The sequence below is a fragment of the Thamnophis sirtalis genome, unplaced genomic scaffold (genome assembly GCF_051295495.1).
Source record: "Thamnophis sirtalis isolate CommonGarterSnake01/CBP01778 unplaced genomic scaffold, rThaSir2_p1.2 scaffold_3, whole genome shotgun sequence".
NCBI lineage: Eukaryota > Metazoa > Chordata > Lepidosauria > Squamata > Natricidae > Thamnophis > Thamnophis sirtalis.
The window spans coordinates 170,060,389-170,083,977 of NW_028261383.1; the positions used below are offsets into that span (position 1 = coordinate 170,060,389).

The 23,589-nt window shown below is 43.0% G+C and overlaps 2 protein-coding genes across 3 annotated transcripts in view; one reads left to right on the forward strand and one right to left on the reverse strand.

Moving 5' to 3' along the window:
* The first annotated feature begins 1,942 nt into the window (after window positions 1-1,942).
* LOC106554303 (caveolin-3-like) lies at window positions 1,943-11,836 on the forward strand. Its single transcript, XM_087710892.1, has 2 exons — window positions 1,943-2,168; window positions 9,603-11,836. The coding sequence occupies exons 1-2, from the start codon at window positions 2,040-2,042 to the stop codon at window positions 9,951-9,953; spliced, it is 480 nt and encodes a 159-aa protein (XP_087567018.1). The 5' UTR covers window positions 1,943-2,039; the 3' UTR covers window positions 9,954-11,836.
* A 177-nt stretch (window positions 11,837-12,013) lies between these two features.
* The window catches only part of ARHGAP4 (Rho GTPase activating protein 4), a 70,907-nt gene continuing 59,331 nt past the window's right edge, over window positions 12,014-23,589 (reverse strand). Inside the window, exons 19-23 of one of the 2 annotated variants that reach the window (XM_087710889.1) lie at window positions 19,971-20,118; window positions 16,716-16,802; window positions 16,405-16,548; window positions 13,632-13,725; window positions 12,014-13,537 (exon numbers count right to left, since the gene is read on the reverse strand). In XM_087710889.1, the coding sequence (XP_087567015.1) occupies window positions 13,325-13,537; window positions 13,632-13,725; window positions 16,405-16,548; window positions 16,716-16,802; window positions 19,971-20,118 (686 nt within the window). In that variant the 3' untranslated portion in view covers window positions 12,014-13,324. The remainder of the gene's footprint in view (window positions 13,538-13,631; window positions 13,726-16,404; window positions 16,549-16,715; window positions 16,803-19,970; window positions 20,119-23,589) is intronic. The other variant, XM_087710891.1, reaches the window with a different exon arrangement.

The window sequence follows — 23,589 nt, forward strand, 5'->3', positions numbered from 1 at the left end:
GACAATACCACTGAACTCACAGGGTACTTCTTATTAATGAAGGAGAGTATTTGTAGCTCAGGGTCAGAGGTGGGTTCCTACAAGTTCACCCCAGTTCGGTAGAACCGGTTCGTCAAATCTACCGAACCGGTTAGAAGAGGTTCCACCAGAAAGCAGGCCACACCTACAGAAGAGGTTCCAAAAATTTTTGAAACCCACCACTGACACAGAGAAAGAGAGACAGACAGACAGACAGACAGACAGACAGACAGAGAGACAGACTCATACAGAGAAAGAGGAAGAAAGGAAGAAAGGAAGAAAGGAAGAAAGGAAGAAAGGAAGAAAGGAAGAAAGAAAGAAAGAAAGAAAGAAAGAAAGAAAGAAAGAAAGAAAGAAAGAAAGAAAGAAAGAAAGAAAGAAAGAAAGAAAGAAAGAAGAAAGAAAAAGTGAGAGAGAGATGAAAGAAAAAAAGGAAAAAGGGACAAAGAGAAAAGGAAGGAAAGAGAGAGAGAGAGAGAGAGAGAGAGAAACACATGGCCGGCAAGCCACTCCCACCAGGTCACATGGCCATCAAGCCACTCCCACAAAGGACGCCACACCCCCAGAGTAGGTTCAAAAAAAATTTGAAACCCACCACTGCTGAGGGTTGAAATGAGGGGTTAGCACTGATGGTGAAATCTAGCTTGTGTAATGGAACACCGGCAAGAAAACAACCATGGCCAGAGAGGACCAAGGACCTCTGAGATTACTCCCACCTCCCTCCCATTACAACACCTAGATAATTTTCTTTTCTTTTTTTTAATTTCCATTTCATTCTATCCAATCACATGTTTACTGTGCATAACCAGGGCATATAACATTGAGTAATAAACACAGCCCTCACTTATATAGAAAATGCCCCCTAAAATACAAACCCAATATACCACCTTGACCCACCATACACCCTCTTTCAACCCCCTCCAACTTTCATTCTTCCTTCTCACATACCCCTCTACACCTACTTCCCCTCCCCTTCTATCTAACCCTAACCCTATCACTCCCTCTCTTAATCCATTCCCTCCCTTCCTTCTCCTCCTCCTCTCTCTCCCCCTCTCCCCCCTCCTTCTTCTTTCACTCAGCTCCTCCCTTCGGTATACTTCTATTACCTTCCAATATATTCGGTTTGTTCTGTTTTAACACTAACATTAAAAAGCCACAGTATACAAGTGTAATCATGTACTTTAGAAACCTAGATAATTTTCTATGATCAAATGCTTTTGCTATTTATCTTCAGCCTGTAGAAATGGGAAATATTTAAACTGAACTTCTGGATAGATATATCCCATTTTCAGCCATTGTTATCTTTTTTGTCATTTTGATCTCCAAACAGAATCTGCCCTAGGGCTGGTGTATAAAAAAAGAACCTTCTTTGGAAACAAGTACACTTTAATAAGATATGTATTGATGAACCTTGGCGCCTTATCTTGCTGTTATCTCAAGTCACCGAATGTTGTTCCTTGCAGATTTGTGCAGGGCTTCAGAAACCCCTTTGAGTAGTGACCATAGCGCTGCAACACAAATAAATTCGCGTCTTTGGAAAAAAAAATGCATTTATATTCCCAATTTCATCTCTGAGAATCCGTGTCCTTTCAAAGAACCTAATTATTTTTCCTCCACCTGTTTATTATTTTTTAATGAGATGTACACAATCCAGACTGCGAGACAGGTAACCGATTCATTGACATTTCATTTTAAAAAGCTGATTTATCTACCAAGTTCTATAATTATATGTAGTGAGTTGATTATTATTTTTAAACAAATAAAGGTGAAAAAACTACCTAGACTGTTAAGTATTCAACTAGCTAAAAAACAACGGAGCCTTGATTGAAAGGGAGGTGTATCCTGGCTCCGATGGGGACTATTTCTATCTATGAACTGCTGTCAAGAGTTATCAAGAGGGAAAGGGGAGGGGGGCAAGCAATAGGGGAGAGGCCATTCTTCCCTGACAGTCAGAGACAACTGGTGGCTGCTTTACGGAGAGAAAGACAGACAGATCCTGAATAGGAAACAGGCCCAGAGCTATGGCCCAACAAGAAGAACAAGAAGTAGTAGATGTGATTCTGGAGAAGATCGACTCCCGGGACCCTCTCACCAAAGAGATTGATTTGGTGGAAAGAGACCCCAAGCAGATCAACCAAGAGGTGGTCAAGGTGAGCAAATCTCCCAGGGCATGGGGCAAAAAAAGTGGCAGTGGCAGCAGCTTAGAACGATTCTTTTCGCAAAGTTCCCTTCAGATTGAAAAGAAGCAAGGAGTCAGCCTCACTAGATAGACCAGATCAGGAAATCAATCAGCTCCACAGGGAGGCTAACACTTCTGTATTTTTGTTGAGACCGGGTATAATAACAGAATCTGGCAAGTTTGATTGTGCTGTGCCTCCTCCTCCTCCTCCTCCTTGTACTTCAATGAATCAGAGACAGGTCTGCCTGAGCCTCTCCCTAAATGTTATCTTGTGGGTCTGGATTTAACAAAGAATAACAGAATAAATACTTGGCCCCCTTTCCTTGGGTAATGGGGGTTCCTGCATATTTTCTCCCAACTCATCTTCCCTACCCTCCTTCTACAAAAATATAAACTACATAAGGCGAATGCATGGTATAGATATAGAGAGAACGTTCCTGGAAAAGAGTTGTTGGGATTGCATATATGCTATATATGCATATATATCTATCTATTTAGATTTTACAACCCCCGGTATGCCCAAATATGGGAGGAAGATCATTACTTCCATTCTCTGTCCTTCGGCTCGTCACAAGAGACCATCCAGACAGAAACCCAATATTTTTACTGTTGCCTTTTTGTTACATTTGTTGTATTTGTGCTGATAGTCTCCCTTTATTTATCAGCACAAATACATCTATATCTATATATATATACATCTATATGTATCTATCTATCTATCTATCTATCTATCTATCTATCTATCTATATATCATCTATCTATCTATCTCTATCTATCTATCTATCTATCTATCATCTCTCTCTCTCTCTCTCTCTCTCTCTATTTATCTATCTATCTATCTATCTATCTATCTATCTATATATATATCTATATATATCTATATATATCTATATCTATATCTATATCTATCTATCTATCTATCTATCTATCTATCTATCTATCTATCTATCTATCTATCTATCTATCTATCTATATATATATATATATATATATATATATATATGCATATATATCACTCTAGATACAGAGGAAATAAACAGAGGGGTGCTTCCACTCCTCCAAGCTAAGACTTTCATCCTTCACACATTGAACTGCATAAATCTATGCTCTCTCCCTCTCTCCCTTCCCCCCCCCCCCACACCTCCAAAAAGAGTGGTTGCTTCCCAAGAAACACATTATTTTTAAAAGCTAGTTTGTGGTTTAGTTTTACGGTTTTAATTCACTGCTTTTAGAATTTAGCACATTGTATGAACTCTGGGTAGTGAGCTGCATTATAATCATATTGCATAAAATCAAGCTGGCCCCATGGAGGGGATAGGGAAAGTAGCAATGACAAAAGTAGCAAGGGATGAAAGGTAATCAGGAGCAGCCACATTGAATCCTCAGGGCTTCCTAGGTGGGTTTCCGACTCCTTTTTTTTTTAATGGAAACATTTTCTTGAAAGCCAAGTCACAAAGGAAGACCACCACCACCCTCCCCTCTTGCTTGCCAGGCAATGTCTGATTTTGGAAATGTTAGAAATCTCGGGAAAGAAAAAGTAGAAAAGATAGTGTTTGGAATGGAACGGAGAGAGAGAAGAGGGTGAGATGTCTAGGCAGAAAGGTCTGGGTTTTGCACTTCTGGCTGGGGCTCTCACAAGAATGTCTTTGAAGAGCCCAGCGTGCTTCAGATCAACTCCAAGGTCCAGCACTCTTCGCTCAACTTGGATGCTTGGAGGAAGCCCAGAAACAAAACAGCGCAATAGCCCCCTCTAGTGTCACATGACAAAGGCAGTCTTGCGGTAACGGGAACGTCCAATTTACCGGTACATGTTAGCGGCTGAGTAGAACGACATCATTCTTCTTGCAACCCTTCATAAAAAGGCATTATTAGTAAATATAGGCCTAAATAATTTAAAAAAAAACAATGAATAAAATCACAAGAAGGGCAACTTTTTTTTTTAAAGAAATTCATACTCAACTGCATTTCCCTCAGCATTTCTTCTAAGCATCACAGAAGCAGGACTTTTAGCAATTGGTAAATGTCAATGCCATTGAGAAGCAAGAATGGAGCAGAGGGAACGGCCTTCACTATGTTTAGCATGTTTAACTGAGGGTCCACTCTCCACTAACATAATTACTGTCATTAGTTTTAAGGAAAAACTGGGTCCTTGACCCCTTCCTCTTTTTAGGGAATATATTTATTGCCATTGTACTGAAAACTGAATTGGATTCATGTCTTTATACGGATAAAGTTAATGCTATAATTTCTGTGTGTTTCTCATTAGGCCAAGATAATGGGACTTACCCCAAATTGATCGTCAAAGTAGCTTCTTTTAGAGAAGCTGGCCAATGGCTTTATTATCCCCCAGCCTCCCGAGTACTTGCACTATCCCAGTCTTGGTGTAAGGCAGCAGTTGTCAATCTTAGCAACTTTAAAGTATGCAGACTTCGATTCCCAGAATTAGCCAGCCAGCCATGCTGAATAATGGGAGTTTAATGATGTTGTTCTACTCAGCCGTCAAAACCTGGCTGTGCCGGCAGGCCTGGGGTTGATGAGTTCCCCTCCCCTCTCGACTTGTATGGCTGTATGACTCTTGTGTATTTTAATTACGTGTATTGTGTTTGTATCCCCTTTTCCTCTTTCGAGTTGTTCGCCGCCCTGAGTCCCTCCCGGAGAAGGGTGGCATACAAATAAACTAAATCAATCAATCAATCAATCAATCAATCACGCATCTAAAAGTCACCAAGGTTGAGAAAACCTGGTGTAAGGTATCTCTTTCATTGGTTGGGCTACAGTCCAAGCTCTTCAAATGAAGGATTTCAAAAACACTCCGTCAGGCATAAATATCTGTGTGGCATCCGGCACGACGCAGCCGGAAGCCGCGCCAGAGCCAATCAGATCCTCTCAAGGCGAGGCCTGCGGCTGTCGGCTGCATCGTGCCGGATGCAACACCCCTTCCCCCCGGATTGCGCATGTGTAATCTTCCAGATATTTTGGTCGGCTGCGCATGCGTTGGGAACACCTCAGTCTGGGAGTGTCCGCCATAGTCGTCGTTGGAGGTTTGTTGGTATGATAGCCGACAGCTGCAGGCCTCACCTAGAGAAGATCTGATTGGCTCTGGCGCGGCTGACGGCTGGCGGAAGAAAAGCCGCCGTCCGATTGGCTCCCCGCCTGACAGCCGTCAGTATAAATAGCTGTCAGGCGGGCACTGTTCTTGTCCGCACGTTCTGAATGTTCTGCTGTTCCAAATAAAGACCGGTTGTTGAAACGTTCCCTCAGTGTCTGCCAATTTAAAAATCTGATCATGCCATGCTGAAAAAATAAGCTGGCCAATAATCCATCTCCATTAGTGCCTTTGGGCTTATATAGGCATTTTTTAGAAAATAGAAACAGCTGGTCTCTGTAATTTACTATTTTTTTTGTCCAAAAAGAAGAAAGAAATAACAACCAACCCACTATGATCAACCACGAGCGACAATGGGAAGTTTATTGGGATCGAGAGAGAGAGATGCATAGTAATCCCAGCGTCCTTGTTTCTTATGAACAGTTGTTGTTATATTTCACACCTACACAACCACCATTTTGGGAATAGGCAACAGTCCTGCGGCAGCCATTTTGTGAGGCGGACAAAAACATGGCCTCAAAATACCAAGCAGGTTCAAACAGGCTGGTTTCCTTTTAGGATTAGGATTAGGATTAATTTTATTTGTATGCCTCCCTTTTCCGGGAGGGACTCAGGGTGGCGAACAACTCAAAGGGGGAAAGGGAACATAGAACACAATACAAGTGATTAAAATAACCAAGAGTCACACAGCCACACGAGTCGAGAGGAGAGGGGAACTCATCAACCCCAGGCCTGCCGGCACAGCCAGGTTTTAACAGCTTTCCGGAAGGCCTGGAGAGAGGGGAGGGTCCGAATCTCCGCGGGGAGTTCGTTCCAAAGGGCCGGAGCTGCCACAGAGAAGGCCCTCCCCCGGGTGGTAGCCAGATGGCATTGGCTGGTGGACGGAACCCGGAGGAGGCCAGCCCTGTGTGATCTAACGGGTCTTTGGGAGGTGATTGGCAGCAGGCGGTCTCTCAAGTACCCAGGTCCAATACCATGAAAGGTAGACCATTCTCTCCTTGAAATTTTCTAAGGCGCCTGTAAAATTAGCTCCCACTGCAAATAAAAGCTTAAACACAAGAATCCTTGTAGTATTATATGTGACAATTACCTTTTTAATGATTAATGTTCTGCAAGCACATTATCCTCCACCTAAATAGCTAAGGGGGGGGGGGAGAGAGAGACAGGACGTTCTTCCTATTTCTTCCTTTTTCTCTGGGTATCTAATGGCAGTTTTTACTTCCCTAAAGTTAATCAAGGCCAAAGGAAAAGACTGCAGTTCTCTCTAATTCAATGTTTTGCTGATTAGCTCACTTTGCAAGAAAGCTAACAAGGTTCTAAAAAGGATTATGGCGTAAAGATAACATTAAAAAAATGACACTTGGGAAGGGATAATCAACCTAAGACTAATCATGTACCATAGAAGTGTTCTAATTCAGTGTTTCTCAACCGCAGCAATTTTTTAAGCTGCGTGGATTTCAACTCCCCATGCTGGCCGAGGTGATTCTGGGAGTTTAAATCTACACAGCTTAAAGCTACCGAGGTTGGGAAATTCTGTTTCTAATCCTCTGCACACTGGGAGGAGAGTTGAACTCTGCTCCTAGAAGCTTTTAACTTGGATTTTTGCTTCTAATTGCAAAACCACTTCTAGCCCATCCTTCTTGATAAAACCAGGGTATCCGCCAGCAATTAAGAACAATGCATAATTTAAACCATCACAGTGACTCCAATTTGTCCTTGGTCGTGCTTCATTTCCAAAGAATTAAACGTTTTGGTTCTTGAGACAAATAATAAATCCATCCCCTGCCTGCCTGCTAATATCTGTCCTGCCCTGATTTTGCAATTCTTGCAGTGAGGCCTGTTCTGGAAAACTCCCTTGAGACATGGTGCTCCTGGGAAATCATCCCCCTGCTTGAGGCAGTCACTCACCTGCTCTTTACTCCAGAAGGGGCAATTCCAAAATTCATATTTCAATACTGACAGCTCCAAAAGGCGAGGAAGTTGCTCTGAAGATTGGAGGTGAACGATAGGCTGGGATTGTCTATAAGCAGTGTGTAAGAAAGTTATGCAAATTAACTGCTCTCTTCCTGGTAATTTTTCCCTGTTTATTAGTTATGGAAATATGTAGAATCCTAGTAATGATATACCCCCCCCCGCCATCCTCCTTTAAATGCATGATTGCAATTTGAATAACAGGTGGTATTCCATCAGTGGTGGGATTCAGCCAGTTCGCACCTATTCGGGAAAACCGGTTGGTAACTTTCTAAACAGTTCGGAGAACCGGTTGTTGGAAGAAATCTCATTTTGTTTTTTCCCACTTTACAGGGCTAATCCTGTAAGGAAGGCAGGAAGGAAACATTCTGGTGTTGTTTCTAGCCTAATCTTTACTGCTCTGCTTACAGAAACTGCCTCTCTGATTAACCCTTATGACCAGTGGTGGGTTTCAAAAATTGTTGGAACCTACTCTGTGGGTGTGGCCTCCTTTCTGGGAGTGGCTTGCAACCCATGTGACCAGATGGGAGTGGCTTGCTGCCCATGTGACCGGATATGAAGTTATGAATTAGTACTTAGGTCGGTCCAAGTAGCTGTTCAGAAACTCTGGCATTGAAGCATGCAAGTCTTAAAGCTGTCAAGTTACAAGATCCTTGCCAGTGGTGGGTTTCAAAAAATTTTGGAACTTCTTCTGTAGGTGTGGCCTGCTTTCCGGGTCCACTGGTGGAACCTCTTCTAACCGGTTCGGTAGATTTGACGAACCGGTTCTACCGAATAGGTGCGAACTGGTAGGAACCCACCTCTGCTTATGACATTGCAACAGCTAAGGCGAAGCGCCCATCAACGTGAGTGATGTTGAGTTGGCCACGCCCACCCAGTCACACGACCACCAAACCCCACCTACCCCGCTGGTCATTAGGGCAAAGAACCAGTTGTTAAATTATTTGAATCCCACCACTGTATTCCATCCATTCAAGAATTACAGGCTGCAAGTAAACACATACAGCAGAATTGGAGCAGACGTTTTCATAAGGAAAATAATTCTTTGAAAGCTCAGCTCAGGACAGAGAAAAGCAGACGAGGTGGAGGTTAATCTTCTCCAGTCACAGCAACCTTTCGCCAACGAGTTTAATACAGGTTTTCACCAGAAGTAAATTCTGAGTATGTTTAGGAACTCAGATTCAGGGAAAAGAGTAACAGCCCCACCCTGTGAAATCTTTGTTCCAAATCGTACGCACTAGATCAGTGTTTCCCAAACTTTTGACCTATGTGTACCCCTTCTATAATTTTCGTAACGCTGAGTACCCCTCATAACTACATAAAAAAATGTAGTTAATGATTTTCACGCTTTCATCCAGAACTTTCTGTAGATCAGCGGGCATCTTACGTGTTGCCAAAGCCTCTCTGTGTATGCAACAATGTGTGGATATGACATTTGGAGCAACATTTTGAATTCTTGCAACGAGTCCTTTATTAATTCCGACCATACTTTTTGCTCCATCTGTGCTTATTCCAACACATCTATTCCAATCAATTTTGTTCTCTTGCATAAATGTACCGTATATACTCAAGTATAAGCCGAGTTTTTCAGCCCACTTTTTGGAAAAAAGCCGCCTCGGCTTATACTCGAGTCAGTGAAAAATTTGCCCGAAATGGAGGAGAAAAAGGGGCGGGGCCATGCCGCTGGGTGACACTCATGAATGGCCCGGCGCCCCTGTGAGTTTCCCCTCCCTCTGTGTCAGTTTGCCGCGCAGCGCGCACCGCACCATCCCCCCTCCTCACGTTCTAATGTAATGCAGGGCTGTCTTACGATTCCCCTTCCTCCCCCTCCTGCCGCTCTGCAACGATGTCCCACCTCCTCGTTATGGCAAGCAGCCACATAACGATGTCCCAGAGCTAGTTTACTGTTTTTCTTTGAAATAAATATTCAAAAACATTATTGGTATCTATTTTTATTTTTGAAATTTACCGGTAGCTGCTGCATTTCCCACCCTAGGCTTATACTCGAGTCAATAACTTTTCCAGTTTTTTGTGGTAAAATTAGATGCCTCGGCTTATATTCGGGCCGGCCTATACTTGAGTATATATGGGTATTCATAACATTAAAGATATCTTCTCCTGTTGTGATATTCTCACGTGATCCCCACCAAACTCTGGTGCAACGCGTACCCCCACCAAACTCTTCCCGTACCCCTGGGGGTACGCGCACCACACTTTGGGAAACACCGCACTAGATATGTTCACACACATACACACACACACACACACTCTTCTGACCGAAAAAAAAAGCTTTAGCCAACTCACAACCTCTCTTCCTACCTTGCCAGGTAGACTTTGAAGATGTGATCGCTGAGCCAGAGGGAACCCACAGCTTTGATGGAGTGTGGAAGGCCAGCAACACCACCTTTACCGTCAGCAAGTACTGGTGCTACCGGATTCTCTCAGGGGTGCTGGGCCTGCCCCTTGCCTTGCTCTGGGGCTTCCTCTTTGCCTGTGTGTCTTTCTGCCACATCTGGGGGGCCATGCCTTGCATCAAGAGCTACTTCATAGAGGTGCAGTGCTGCGGGCGCTGCTATGCCTTGTGCATACGTACCTTCTGCGACCCTCTCTTTGAAGCAGTAGGGAAAGTTTGCAGCGACGTCCGAGTGGCCCTGCGCAAGGAACATGCAAAGGACTGAGGCCTCTCCTTTGGATCAGGAACAGGATTCTGGCTTCGTTTTTCCTCCCCTTGACCCACTCAGATGGGACAGCAGCTCAGCTGGAATCCTGAGTCGGTTGACTGATGGGCGGAAACAATCTGGCTGATGGATCTTCCCCTTGAATTCCTTGCCCCCAAGAAATTAATCCACCTCTTTTTGATTAAGGTGGGAAAAACAAACAAAAAAACCTGTACTCAAAATCAGTGTTCCTCAACCATGGCAGCTTTAAGATGTCTGGACTTCAGTTCCCAGAATTCCCCAGCCAGCCAGCCAGCCATACTCCAACTTCAAGAAGTCCACACATCTTAGCAATAGCAATAGCAGTTAGACTTATATACCGCTTCATAGGGCTTTCAGCCCTCTCTAAGCGGTTTACAGAGTCAGCATATTGCCCCCAACAACAATCCGGGTCCTCATTTTACCCACCTCGGAAGGATGGAAGGCTGAGTCAACCCTGAGCCGGTGAGATTTGAACAGCCGAACTGCAGAACTGCAGTCAGCTGAAGTAGCCTGCGGTGCTGCATTTAACCACTGCGCCACCTCGGCTTAAAGTTGCAAGATTGAGAAACACTGCTCCAAATTCCCCTCCCCATCCATCTCTTTCTCTCTCTCTCCCTCCGTCCTTCCCTCTCTCACATACACACACACAAACACGTATCACAACATAGTGGCAAGTTCTTCTATACAAGTCCACTTGTGGAAATAAGTAACTGTGCAGGAGGACTGCAGTAAAAGTTTTGTATAGCAAGGCTTTCTAGCAGCAGAATAGGACAATTTGCCACGGCCAACTTACCGCAGCCAACTTGCCATGCCATGACCTGTGGGTCATTTCAGCATCATAGCCTCCACATTCTGGCACATTCTAAATGTGCCACAATTACAGTGTGTCCAGAATCTCCCAGCAGCCTGGCTGCAGGATGTTTTGAGTTGCCCCTTCCACAGTACATTGAGGCAACCGATGGGATTAGAGCAGTGGTGGGTTTCAAAAATTGTTGGAACCTACTCTGTGGGTGTGGCCTCCTTTGTGGGAGTGTGACCAGATATGAAATTATGAATTAGTACTTTGGTCGATCCAAGTAGGTATTCAGAAGTTAGTGGTTAGAAGCAATTGTAAAGCAAGATATGGAATTAAAACCAGAAATATTTTGTTGGCTATTTGAAAGGGATTATAACATATATTTAATTTTACACATGTTAGCAGCTGCTGGAATTGTGTTTGCACAACAGTGGAAAAACAGAGATATGTAAATGAATAAATATTACAATGTGCAGGAATAAATAAATTGACAATTAAAATCAAGAAGGCTTTGAATACTTTTTCCCGTGGGGTTGGTTTTAGCAATTGCCAACTAATGGAAACAGAAATTAGAAATCCAAAAGTATGAAAGAAAACACCAATTATGTAAGGAAAGGTCCCTAAAATGTATAAGGAAATATTACTAGATCATTATTAATGCGTAGATAACTGTGGGACATTACACACCCACCAGTGGTGGGTTTCAAAAAATTTTGGAACCTCTTCTGTAGGTGTGGCCTGCTTTCCGGGTCCACTGGTGGAACCTCTTCTAACCGGTTCGGTAGATTTGACGAACCGGTTCTACCGAATAGGTGCGAACTGGTAGGAACCCACCTCTGGATTAGAGCTATCCTATCTGGGATACAAAATTCAAATACTGCCTTAAATTGGAACAAGATGATAACATTGTCCTAGGAAGGCATTTCAGAGATGCTTTGAGTACAGCACTAAAGCCTTACACCTCAATCTCTCTCTCTCTCTTGAAACTCACACTACATTACGGTTTTCTGCCAACACATTTCATGTCATCGCTATGGTAGCTTTCTTTGAAATCAGTTTGTGGGCACAACATTTACTCAACCAGTGCTGCCCTTTCTTAAACCTTAATGCCAACTGCTACTTCGAAACGAAAACGGACAATTTTCTAAAATTATAAAAGATACTTTGCATTTTATGACAATAAAACCCAAGCAAATCCTTCAGTGTCTTGTTTATTCTTTATAAAATCCTGACTGGCAGGCGCTTTCTGTGGAGAGTTTATAAATCCAGTTTATTGCAAGAAACAGAAATCAACAGGCTGTATAGAAAGATCACAGTACAGTCATTTTTTTTTGTTAATGACAAGCTAAATACCAGGGCTGTACATATGCTGTAATTCGCGAGAAACTCACAGGATGCGGCATTGGGCACAGAATTCTGCTTCCTGAGAATGTGAAAAAAATTATATATATATATAAAATTTTTATATATATAAAAGAGCAGGTTTCTAGCCCTTATGTCTATGCTGAAAAGTGTGGTTTTAATTTCCTGCTGAAAGTTTGGAACCACGAGGGTGCCCATTAAGTCAGATTTCCAGTTGTCAGATTGGCAACATAAATTATGGGAGAGAATCTCTACGAGTTGAAGTTGCATACTTTACACATGTAAAGGTTGCAGGTTGCAGAATTCAGCTTGACTTTACACAGCATTTTAAAGCACAGAGTACATGCAGCCCTGATTAATACTGAGCAGTAAAGACAAAAATATGGTGATGAAGTAGAAGGTGGGGGCGGGGGGGGGGGCAGACAAACTGGACCTTGGATGATGAGGGGGAAATTGGCACATGGGTCCCCACCACAAATATGTCCCCTTACCTATTGCCCCAATGGAGGAGGGTGATGCGTGCAGGGTTGCTTGAGGCTGTACCAAGTAGCGTGTGTGGAAAGTTTTAAATTCAGACGAATGTTTAAAGCAACAAGAGATACACTGCCGGGGGTTGAGAGTCGAGGAAGGAAGGAAGAGGAGGTGAGGGCTAGTGTGAAGCACGTCAGGAAGAGAATAACACACATGTACAAAACAATGCCCGTCCTTTCAACCTCTGGCACCATAACTCACTAGACATGATTCCCTTGCCGAGGCCAAGAACAGAGTCCAGGAATCTTGGCACATCCCCTCCCCCCATGCATCCCTTCCACACGAAGATCCAAGTGCAAACTCTTTGTGACAGCTGGCCTGGGTGTTGGGTCCCAGGATCATCCTGATGGGAGCTCTATGTTTTAGTCCCAGTCACATCCACAACATGAAATCCTTCAGATGCACCTCCAGTGCAGGAAGACGTCCAACAGCAAATGCATCTTCAACATTTGGCTTGGAGGTCGGAACACAAACGCTGATAATCTTACATCACCCCCCTTTTCCCACCCACACCCCCACCAGGAGAGAGCAAGACACAACTGCCCTGAGTTGGTATCCGGAACAGGAAGGAAGAGGAGGAGGAGGAGGAGGAGGGTAGCCACAGTATTGGGCAAGTCACACTGGGGGGGGGGGGGTGCTTTTCCCCCACGTTGAGTTTGACTCACTCTCCATTTCCCAAAGACTTGAAGACCCCTTTGCCCCGCAGAAGCGCCCTGTTGGAAGAGGCTGGCTTGGCAGGGGCGATACCCTTCTTAGCCAAAGGATTGCTCTTTGGGGGTTCAGAATGATTGGGAGGGTCACAAATCCCCGTGTGCTTCAGAGTCGTTTTCCCAAGAAGTTCTTTGAACACAGAATCCATATTCCTGGCAACCTCCTATCAATGGAAAAAGAGAAAAATACGGTGAAGGGAGCAAGAGAGGGAGGAAAAACTAGAAAGGGGAGGGGGGGGGAAATGAGCAGGCTCTTACCCGGTCTACCTCTACTCGTTTCTCCGTTGGTCCCTGCCTCTCAAAATTATTGCCAGCCCAGGTGCGTGGAGAAACTTCGTTCCAGCGGTCTGGCCTTGGGGAAACACAAAGACCACCAAAGAGTATATGAAACATAAGACTGCATATGGATTTCTTTCTGAAATATACTTTTTTTTTATTTTCTATTTTCATAACATAAAATCACAGGTATACTATTACATAGCCAATATCCTATTGTATTAAGTAGTAATTACATCAGTTCCTCTTGCCATCAACGCCCAGAAAGATAAAAACCCATTATTCGCTCTTCTGCTCTCCATACACCTCTTTCTTCTACCTCTCTCCTACCTCCTTTCAGTTCCACCACAAAACCACGTTCGACTAAACCGCGCTCGACGAAACCGCGTAGCTGATGTCATCAACAGGGCGACAACAGCGCGGAGACAGAAGTACGCTGTAAACGCTAAACCTAACATTAACCCCTAAACCTAACCCTAAACCTAACCCTAAACCTAACCCTAAACCTAACCCTTAACGTAACCCTAAACCTAATCCTAACCCTTAACCTAACCCTTAACCTAACCCTTAACCTAACCCTAACCCTAACCCTTAACCTAACCCTAAACCTAACCCTAAACCTAACCCTTACCTTAAGTTGAATCGGCTTGCTTTCAAAACACTATTTAAAGCGCCCTTCTTTCTCCGCGCTGGCTGTTGTCGCCCTGTTGATGACGTCAGCGACGCGGTTTAATCGGGCGCGGCTTAGTCGAGCGCGGTTTTGACGGGTCACGCCTCCTTTCTTCCCTCCATCATCCTTTCCTACTCTACTTCCCCTTCCTTTCTCCTTCTCCTCTCTCTTCATTCCACTCCTCCTTATCCTCCTCATCTTCCCCCCATACCCTCTCTCCTATCCCTCTCTTCCTAACTTTCTTCTCTCCTCTGTTTTCCACTCTTCCTCTTATTGGTGTATTTCAGCTTCTGAGCAAACTCTATTCTATGGTATTTATGCTTCCATATCAATATGCTTAACATATCTTAGTTTTAAAGAAAAAATAAGAAAAGACAGTATACATGTGCATTCATATTACTTTAAAATCTAACACCCCTCGTCAAGCCTAATATAGATCCCTCCCTCCCACCCTCCGCCCCCAACCCCCCCCCCACAGCCTTCCCTCCCCCGACTTCCCAGAACCCATACACGGTATAAATCTTTAACAAAAACAGTCTAAAATATATTTGAAAAAAGAATAGAAAATTGATAACATCTTTACATTGAACTTAGCTCCTCCTTGCTAGGCTAACTTCAAACAATTTATATCACTCCTGATCTTAATCATAAGCTATCTGGAATTTCTTAGTCCCATATTTATTTTGTATATAACCGATAATTTCTTAATTGTATCATTAATATTTTATCCTGTGTGTTTCTTTTCAGTTATCCGTCCCTCTCAATTATCTTAAGTTTATATTATGTTAGCACTTTCCAAGTGCTGGTTGAATAGGACATTTGATAGGAGAAAATGCCCTGCAGAGAGCTTTGCTAGCTATCGAGCACCTGTTGGAAAAGCCTATGGAAAGCACACATTTCAGTAATAGAGCAGAGTGATCAACATCAGGCATCATGTCCATTTGTTCTCTCCATTCCTCTGCCAACCTTATTCTGTCTGTATTGACAACATTCTCTTGCAATGCCACTTCAGCTAATTTTTTTTGCTAGCCAGACTATGTATCATGAAAAACACTCAGCTGCATTATCAAAAACATGTGACCTGCACCTGCTTTATAATGCTTGTTTTGCTTGCTTTCTTATTTATTTACTTATTACTTACTTACTTATTATAAGGGAGCATTTCTGAATTGGATGCTCTGCTTCCTTATAGTCATATCTACCTACCTACCTACCAGAGGTGGGTTCCTGCCAGTTCGCACCAGTTCGGTAGAACCGGTTTGTCAAATCTACCGAACCGGTTAGAAGAGGTTCCACCAGTGGACCCGGAAAGCAGGCCACACCTACAGAAGAGGTTCCAAAATTTTTTGAAACCCACCACTGGTCCTTGGATATGATTATTCTACACTATCATGCTCATATTTATAAAACTCAGTGCCTCTGTGAAAGGGAAGGATGACTCCTGCGTTTGTGGTGCAATCAGAACATTGTGTGTGTTGAAGTTGTTTTAACGCAAACCAAAGATGCCTTTTAAAAAACAAGTTTACATCATATTCTTATGCATGCCAGTGCTGTGTGTGAGGTAATTTAAGGTGGTTCTGACAAGTGTCGTCGGCATCTTCATATCCGGTCACATGGGCGGCAAGCCACTCATATCCGGTCACATGGGCGGCAAGCCACTCCCATCCGGTCACATGGGCGGCAAGCCACTCCCACCAAGGAGGCCACACCCACAGAGTAAGTTCGAACAATTTTTTGAAACCCACCACTGCTACCTACCTACCTATCTACCTACCTACCTATTATTTTCAAAGCATTTGAAATGGGAGTCCTGTGATTTGTTATAACAGATCACTCAGAATTAGAATCTCCGTATTTAATTATATCCCAAACCACAAAGATATTGTCTATTTTTCTCCTGTTCCATCTAATGCAGATGATTCTTTTGGACTCTACGAAAGCAGACATGAAATACTTCCCAAATACAATTTGGCATTGTCTAGGACTAGGTAATATAAGAGCCACCTCTAAATGTCCCCCCACCACCACCTAATTAATCCAGCACATGCCAACACACATTTGTGCCCTCCCCTTCAACACTCTCACCGCTCAACAGGATGAAAAGTCTTGGCCTGGGTTCCTTGTAGGATGGGAAAGGGCAGGCGGCCCCCATCCATGAAGGGTGATGCCAACTTGCGAATGGGGCTGCTTCCTCCACGCTGGCGACTCACATCTGAATTGACACGCAGTCTAAAATATGAGAAGTGGCGGGGGGAGAGAGAACATCTGCTTAAGAGACAGATCCAGTCCCAAGACAAGCCCTCTTTGCAGCAGGCAACAAATCACAGAGGTAGTATCAGTGACCATCACGCAGCGCTGAGAATTTGGATGAGATCTACCTGCCACACTTCTCCTACCTGCTGGTGGGTTCAGGGAGCGGTTCCTCCAGAGGTGGTCCAGTATCAATCTCTAACCTGGAGCTGCGGGTGTTAGATTGTTTTTCACTGCAAAAGAAGCAACCAAGGAACCAAGAAAGTTGTTAGAGGGGTTGATGTCTCCTCCCTCACACCTTCTTCCACAGTCTCCTTTTGAAAAGATCTTGGAGGACACTTAATCGTTTGACGTAAAAAGGCAGTCCCCGAAAGTGTTTCCCCAAAAATATGACATGTCCTGAAACTAAGGCCATGCCACATTTTTCGGGTGGGCAAAAATGTAAGCCCTCCCCTGAAAATAAGCCCCCTGGACAACCCCACCCCCTGGCCAGGCAGAGCACCGCTCACCGACCTAGCGGTATCCCGAAGGCACCAAGCCGCGGGAGCTGGGGGAGCAAAGGTGCTCACGTTGCTTGGCGCCTTTGGGATACCACTAGGTTGGGAAGTGGCGCTCTGCCTGGCCGGAGGGTGGAGTTGCCAGGCAGTTGATCTCGGTTCCACCACAAAACCGCGGTAGAATAAAGCGCGCTCGATGAAAGCGCGTACGTGACGTCATCACAGCGCGACGAAAACATCGCGCTGTGAGCGGTAAATTTAAAATTAAAGCGAAAACCTTACCCTAACCCCCCCAAACCTAACCCTAAACCTAACCCTAAACCTAACCCTTAACCTAACCCTTAACCTAACGCTAAACCTAACACTAACCCTAAACCTAACCCTAAACCTAACCCTAACGCTTAATGTAACCCTAACCCTAACCCTAACCCTAACCCTTAACCTAACCCTAACCCTAACCCTAACCCTTAACTTTATGTGAATCGGCTTGCTTTAATTTAATTTTAATTTAATTTATTTTTAACTTTTTTTTGTTGCGCTGCTGATGACATCACGTACGCGCTTTAATCGGGCGCGCTTTAGTCTACCGTGCTTTTGACGGGTCACGGTTGATCTCTTGTGAGTGGGCTCCTGAAGAGCCAGGCACAGTCTCAGGGGCAAACGGCTGTGTTGCGCTATCGCAGCAGTGCAACACAGCAGGCATGAGGTGACCACGCTCACGAGCAGCCACCCGGCAAACCCCCTATCCAGCCGGGCAGATAGCCATTCACTGACCTAGGGGGTACCCCTAAGGCACCAAGCCACGTGGCGCTCTGCCCGCCCCCCCCCCAGCTCCTGCGGCTTGACACATTCGGGATACCTCCTAGGTCAGTGCATGGTGGTCTGCCAGCTGGAGAGAAGCGGCTGTTCATGAGCATGGTCACCTCATGGCTGCTGCGTTGTGTTGCTGCAACAGCACAACTCAGCTGTTCGCCCCTGATGCTGTGCCTGGCTCTTCGGGAGCCCGCATACAAGAGCCCAGCCGCCCGGCAACCCCAAAACAATTAGCCCTCCTCTGAAAATAAGGCCCAAGCCATATTTTGTGATTCAAAAGAAAATAAGACCCTGTGTTATTTTTGGGGAAACACGGTATAATTTGAATTTTGAAACTACAAAAGGTGAAAGTGAAGGTTAGTGTAAAAAAAAGAAAGTGAACAGATTGGCCTCTAAGAGTGACCTTTCTCAGACTTTGCTATATGGAAGAGAACTGAGATGGTAGGAGAAACCTATAACATAAACAAGTTAAATACAGGAGGAAGTGCATTATTAGTGTGAAAGAACCCTGAAATGGTTAGGGCGTACAGAGAGAAAGAATAAAAATCAAATCACCAGAGAAATATATGAAGAACCACGAACAGTTTGAGAGGATGTGGAATAAATGTATGGTAGATGACGTGTTGAGCTCTTCAGAAAAGAGCGACAGGAATTTTAAAGAACAAAAGGCAAAGGGGGCCTAAAGAGGTGAATCAACAGGAGACAAGAAGAGTTTGCAAGAATAAAAACGTATGAATTACAGTATGAACTGTGTTTCTGTTAAGCTATAGTTTCATTTCTTTTCCTTCTCTCTTTCCTGTCACTTTAATTTCCTTCTCTATTCTCCTGTAGTTGTGCTTTGCAAATTGTTACTTACCTGAAAGGGAAGATCATGTAGAATTTATAACTCAAAAATGCATTCCCACGACCACTTCCACTGCAATTGTCTTTAGCAACCTTTTTTTTTGTAATGAATATTTTATTTCCATTTTCATAACACACACTCACATGTATACTATACATAGCCCGTATCATATAGTATTAAATAATAATTACATCAGTTCCTCTTGTCAACAATGCCCAGAAAAATAGAAACCCATTATAGCTCTTCTGCTCTCCATACACCTCTTTCTTCTACCACCCTCCAACTTTCTATCTTCCTTCCATCATCCTTTTCTACTCTACTTCCCCTCCCTTTCTACTACTCCTCTCTCTACAATCCACTCCTCCTTATCCTTCTCATCCTCCCCCCTTACTCTCTCTCCTATCCTTCTCTTCCCATCTTTCTTCTCCCTTCTATTTCCCACTCCTCCTCTCCTTGGTGTATTTCCGCTACATGTCAATATGCTTAACATATCCTAATTTTAAAGAAAAAATAGTAATAATAATAGTAATGAAAATATAAGGGGGAAAAAAAAGAAACAGAGCCAAGGTGGCGCAGTGGTTAGGGTGCAGTACTGCAGGCCACTTCAGCTGACTGTTATCTGCAGTTCAGCGGTTCTAATCTCACCGGCTCAAGGTTGACTCAGCCTTCCATCCTTCCGAGATGGGTAAAATGAGGACCCGGATTGTTGTTGGGGGCAATATGCTGACTCTGTAAACCGCTTAGAGAGGGCTGAAAGCCCTATGAAGCGGTATATAAGTCTAACTGCTATTGCTATTGCTATGTAGGGTCAAATTATATTAAAATCTAACACGTCTCATCCAACCTAATATATATCCCTCCCCCCCCAACCTCCCCCCCAACCCCCAATCTTTTCTTCAGACCCCAAGACAACCCTAAACATATCCACATCCACACAAATCCACAATCCTTGCTCACTCACATGTATAGGAGCTTTTGGTTTCTATTTAACTGACACTGACACTGTTATTGGGTTATTTCTATCTCCTCCTCTCAGTCCAGACTGGGAACGAGGCTTCTTGGACATTATTTTATTTTCATTCTGGGATAGTTTCAACTAAAGCACGCAATATGCAGCAAAGCCTCCCTTTTATGTGCGAAACATGAAGATTTCAACAGCAATCTTGCATCTTTCCAAAACTACCCTGGTCTGCTTGCATTCACGACTGCTACTTTCCTCTTGACTGACAATAGAAACGGCCACTCACCTGTCTGGTAAGACAATGGGTGGTACTAATCCTCGGTTGCCACCACGTTCACCTCGCCGCCAGCCCACTGGGATTCCTCGCACAAACCGCTCTTCAGGTTGAGCTATGGGGCCAGAGCGGGGCACAGCTTCCGATTGGGAATCGCCTTCTGAGAGGGCAAGAAAATGAATAATTTGTAAGTCAACAAGCCCTTCCCAACCCCACCAGAGGTGGGTTCCTACCAGTTCGCACCTATTCGGTAGAACCAGTTCGTCAAATCTACCGAACCGGTTAGAAGAGGATCCACCAGTGGACCCGGAAAGCAGGCCACACCTACAGAAGAGCTTCCAAAATTCTTTGAAACCCACCACTGGTCCTTGGATGTGATTATTCTACACTATCATGCTCATATTTATAAAACTCAGTGCCTCTGTGAAAGGTAAGGATGACTACTGCGTTTGTGGTGCAATCAGAACATTGCGTGTGTTGGAGTTGTTTTAGCGCAAACCAAAGATGCCTTTTAAAAACAAGTTTACATCATATTCTTATGCATGCCAGTGCTGTATGTGAGGTAATTTAAGGTGGTTCTGACAAGTGTCGTCGGCATCTTCATATCCAGTCACATGGGCGGCAAGCCACTCCCATCCGGTCACATGGGTGACAAGCCACTCCCACAAAGGAGGCCACACCCACAGAGTAGGTTCAAACAATTTTGGAAACCTACCACTGCAACCCACCTGCAGAAGAACATCTCAAATGTCAGCCAGAAAACATGTTTCTGCAACAGGGGGAAAGGTAACGAAGGTTTATTTTCAGCAGGGTCTACACAAGGAGTTGTATCCTATCTTAAGGATATCCACACTCTGTTCTTGTTGGAATAATTGGATCTAGCAAATAAAGGACGCTTGTGTGTGCAGACAGATGGACAGAAACATGCAGGTAGTCCTCAATTTACGACGGCTGCTTGGAAACCACTCAAAGTTATGATGGACCTGAAAAAGGGGAGTTATGTCCCAAATCCAAAGTTTCAATGGTCGCCAACCTCTGCAATCATATGACTGCACATTAGAGGTTGTCAATACAGCTAGAGCTGTATGATTTGAAATACTTAACCACTATATGGATTAATAATTCATAATGGAAAACTATTATTGGAACTCTGGATGACTGGTGACATTATGGTCAATTGAAAATATGAATGTATATTATAAATTAATGGGAATTCTTTGTTCTAATCTCCGCTTTTTCTCCTTGGAGATAGGTGATATTATAATACTTTGAAGACTTATTGTTATTAGATAGATAATTATGAATTCAAGGAAATAAGGATTGTTACAAATGAAAGAATATTAATGGTAACTTGAAAACACATAGTGCTCAATGACAGCGAAATATTCAGTTATGTTTCATGCAAAATCAGTGATGTTATTCTTAATCTTAAGAATTGATGCACCAAAACTTGTAACCAAACGGCATGCTTGATGAAATGGAGGAAAGTTTTTTTTTTCTTGCTCTTGTTTTGTATGTGTTGTTTTGTTTTTTAAGAAAAAGAATACAAATATATATTTAAAAAATACAGCTAGAGCTGCCCTAGCAATAATAGGTTTGCTTAATGAATTCATTTGACAACCAACTGTATTAACCGCTGCTAAAAAAAAAAAAAGCTCATAAAATCAGATCGGTCACAAGACTGACCTGTTTTACAATCGTTAAAACAGCTTGCTAAGCCTACGTTAATAACAATTAAAGAGCCACGAAACTACATGGGAGATCCTTTAAGCTACAGAGTGCGGAGAGAAATGTTAAACTCTGAAAAGATTCTAATAAGTGAAGTGACACAACTGCTGGCGAGAGAGAAAGGATTATTTTGCTACTGGAAAGACACTGGCTGAAAATGCCAATTGATAAAAATTAGCTAATTTTTGATGGTTAATAAGTAGGGATTTTAGTATTTTGCAGACTCTTATAGATTATCATTGAATGTTTAGTTGCTAACATATATATATATCATGATATTAACAATGAAAGGATAACCTTAATTAGGATAAATAACCCGGCCACAAATTGCAACTGAGTTTTGGTGGTATGATAAAGCCTATTAATTTGTGTTTCAGACCTTGTTATGAAGCTATAAATAATTTGGATTAGAATAAAAGGTGATGTGACGTAAATAGCAAACAATTGTTTTCTTCTCTGTCTTTCTCTAATTACAATAATAAAAGGGAATGTTAATGCATATCTTGGAAATTATCAACTAGACATTTTAATTTGGATTAGAAATGGCAAACAATTGTGGTTTTTTTTCTGTCTTTCAACTATAAAAACAAAAGGGAAGGTTAACATATACTTCGGTGATTATTAACTAGAAATGTCAACATTTTTTTCCTTCTCCCTTTAGATTGTCTTAGACTTTAAATGGTCATTTTGTTAACACATATTAATAGATTGTTGTTTAGAGATTGTTGCTTTTTGCCTTTGTGGAGAGAAGAGGAGAGAAAAATGCCAGCAGGTGGCTGTGTCTTTGAATCTTAACTAAATGAAAATTGTGGTATGGCGATAGTAAAATATATAAATTTTTAACATATACAATTTAAACTGAATGGAGTATATGTGATTGTGGACAGAATGCACGAAATGTACTTGTGACCAATGGATACGCTTTCTACAAGATGTAATGAAAGATGATGCTTTTCTTTTTGTGTTTTTTTTTTGCAATAAAACTAATAAAAAAAATTTATTAAAAAAAAAACAGCTTGCGAAGCTGAAGCACCATCTGCGTTTAAATGTCGTATTGTCAAACGGAAGACTGAAGCTTATTGAAAAAGCTTGTAAAATGGTCCTCATTATCATAAGTAGGGAATGGAACTCATAGGAAAGCGATTATTTTTATGAATATCAATGTCACATTATTGACGCAGGCAGGGGATGGTGGGGCCACGATGCATATTTTTCTTCTCTGAAGGATCTATGAGATGAGGGTGTTAGCCAGGTTCATTAGGGCAGGGGAGGAGCAGGAACAATTTTTGCCTCCTAAAATAAAGTGCAGACTGTGACATGCTTGTTCCATAAAAAGAAACAGATGTGAACCAACATCCCAAAGTATCTAGTCATACTTATTCTTGCACAGACTGTCTTTAATTCTACTGCATGGCCAGATGATACTCCAATAAAGATATGGAGCCCAGAAACCCAATTTGTATATATCAGAATTCCATAGCAGGTCCTCTAAGACAGTGTTTCTCAACCTTGTCAACTTGAAGATGTCTGGACTTCAACTCCCAGAATTCCCCAGCCAGCATTCGCTGGCTGGGGAATTCTGGGAGTTGAAGTCCAGACATCTTCAAGTTGACAAGGTTGAGAAACACTGCTCTAAGAGACACATTTAAAGCATATCTAAAGGAGAATGTTCAGTGTTGCTCCCAGCATCCCTCACCATTTACCATATTTAACTAATCAGGGACTAATCAGTTCCAACTGTGAAAAACAGACCCTGATCCAGGACATGGACTCATGTACTCTGTTTTAATTCATGTCTGTATTTAGATATATGGCTTCCTGTTCTGACCCCCCTCTTCGCTCGTTCACAGACGACAGTCAGACAGAACTTCAAAGGAAATATATTTATCAGTCCTGGCTCAAG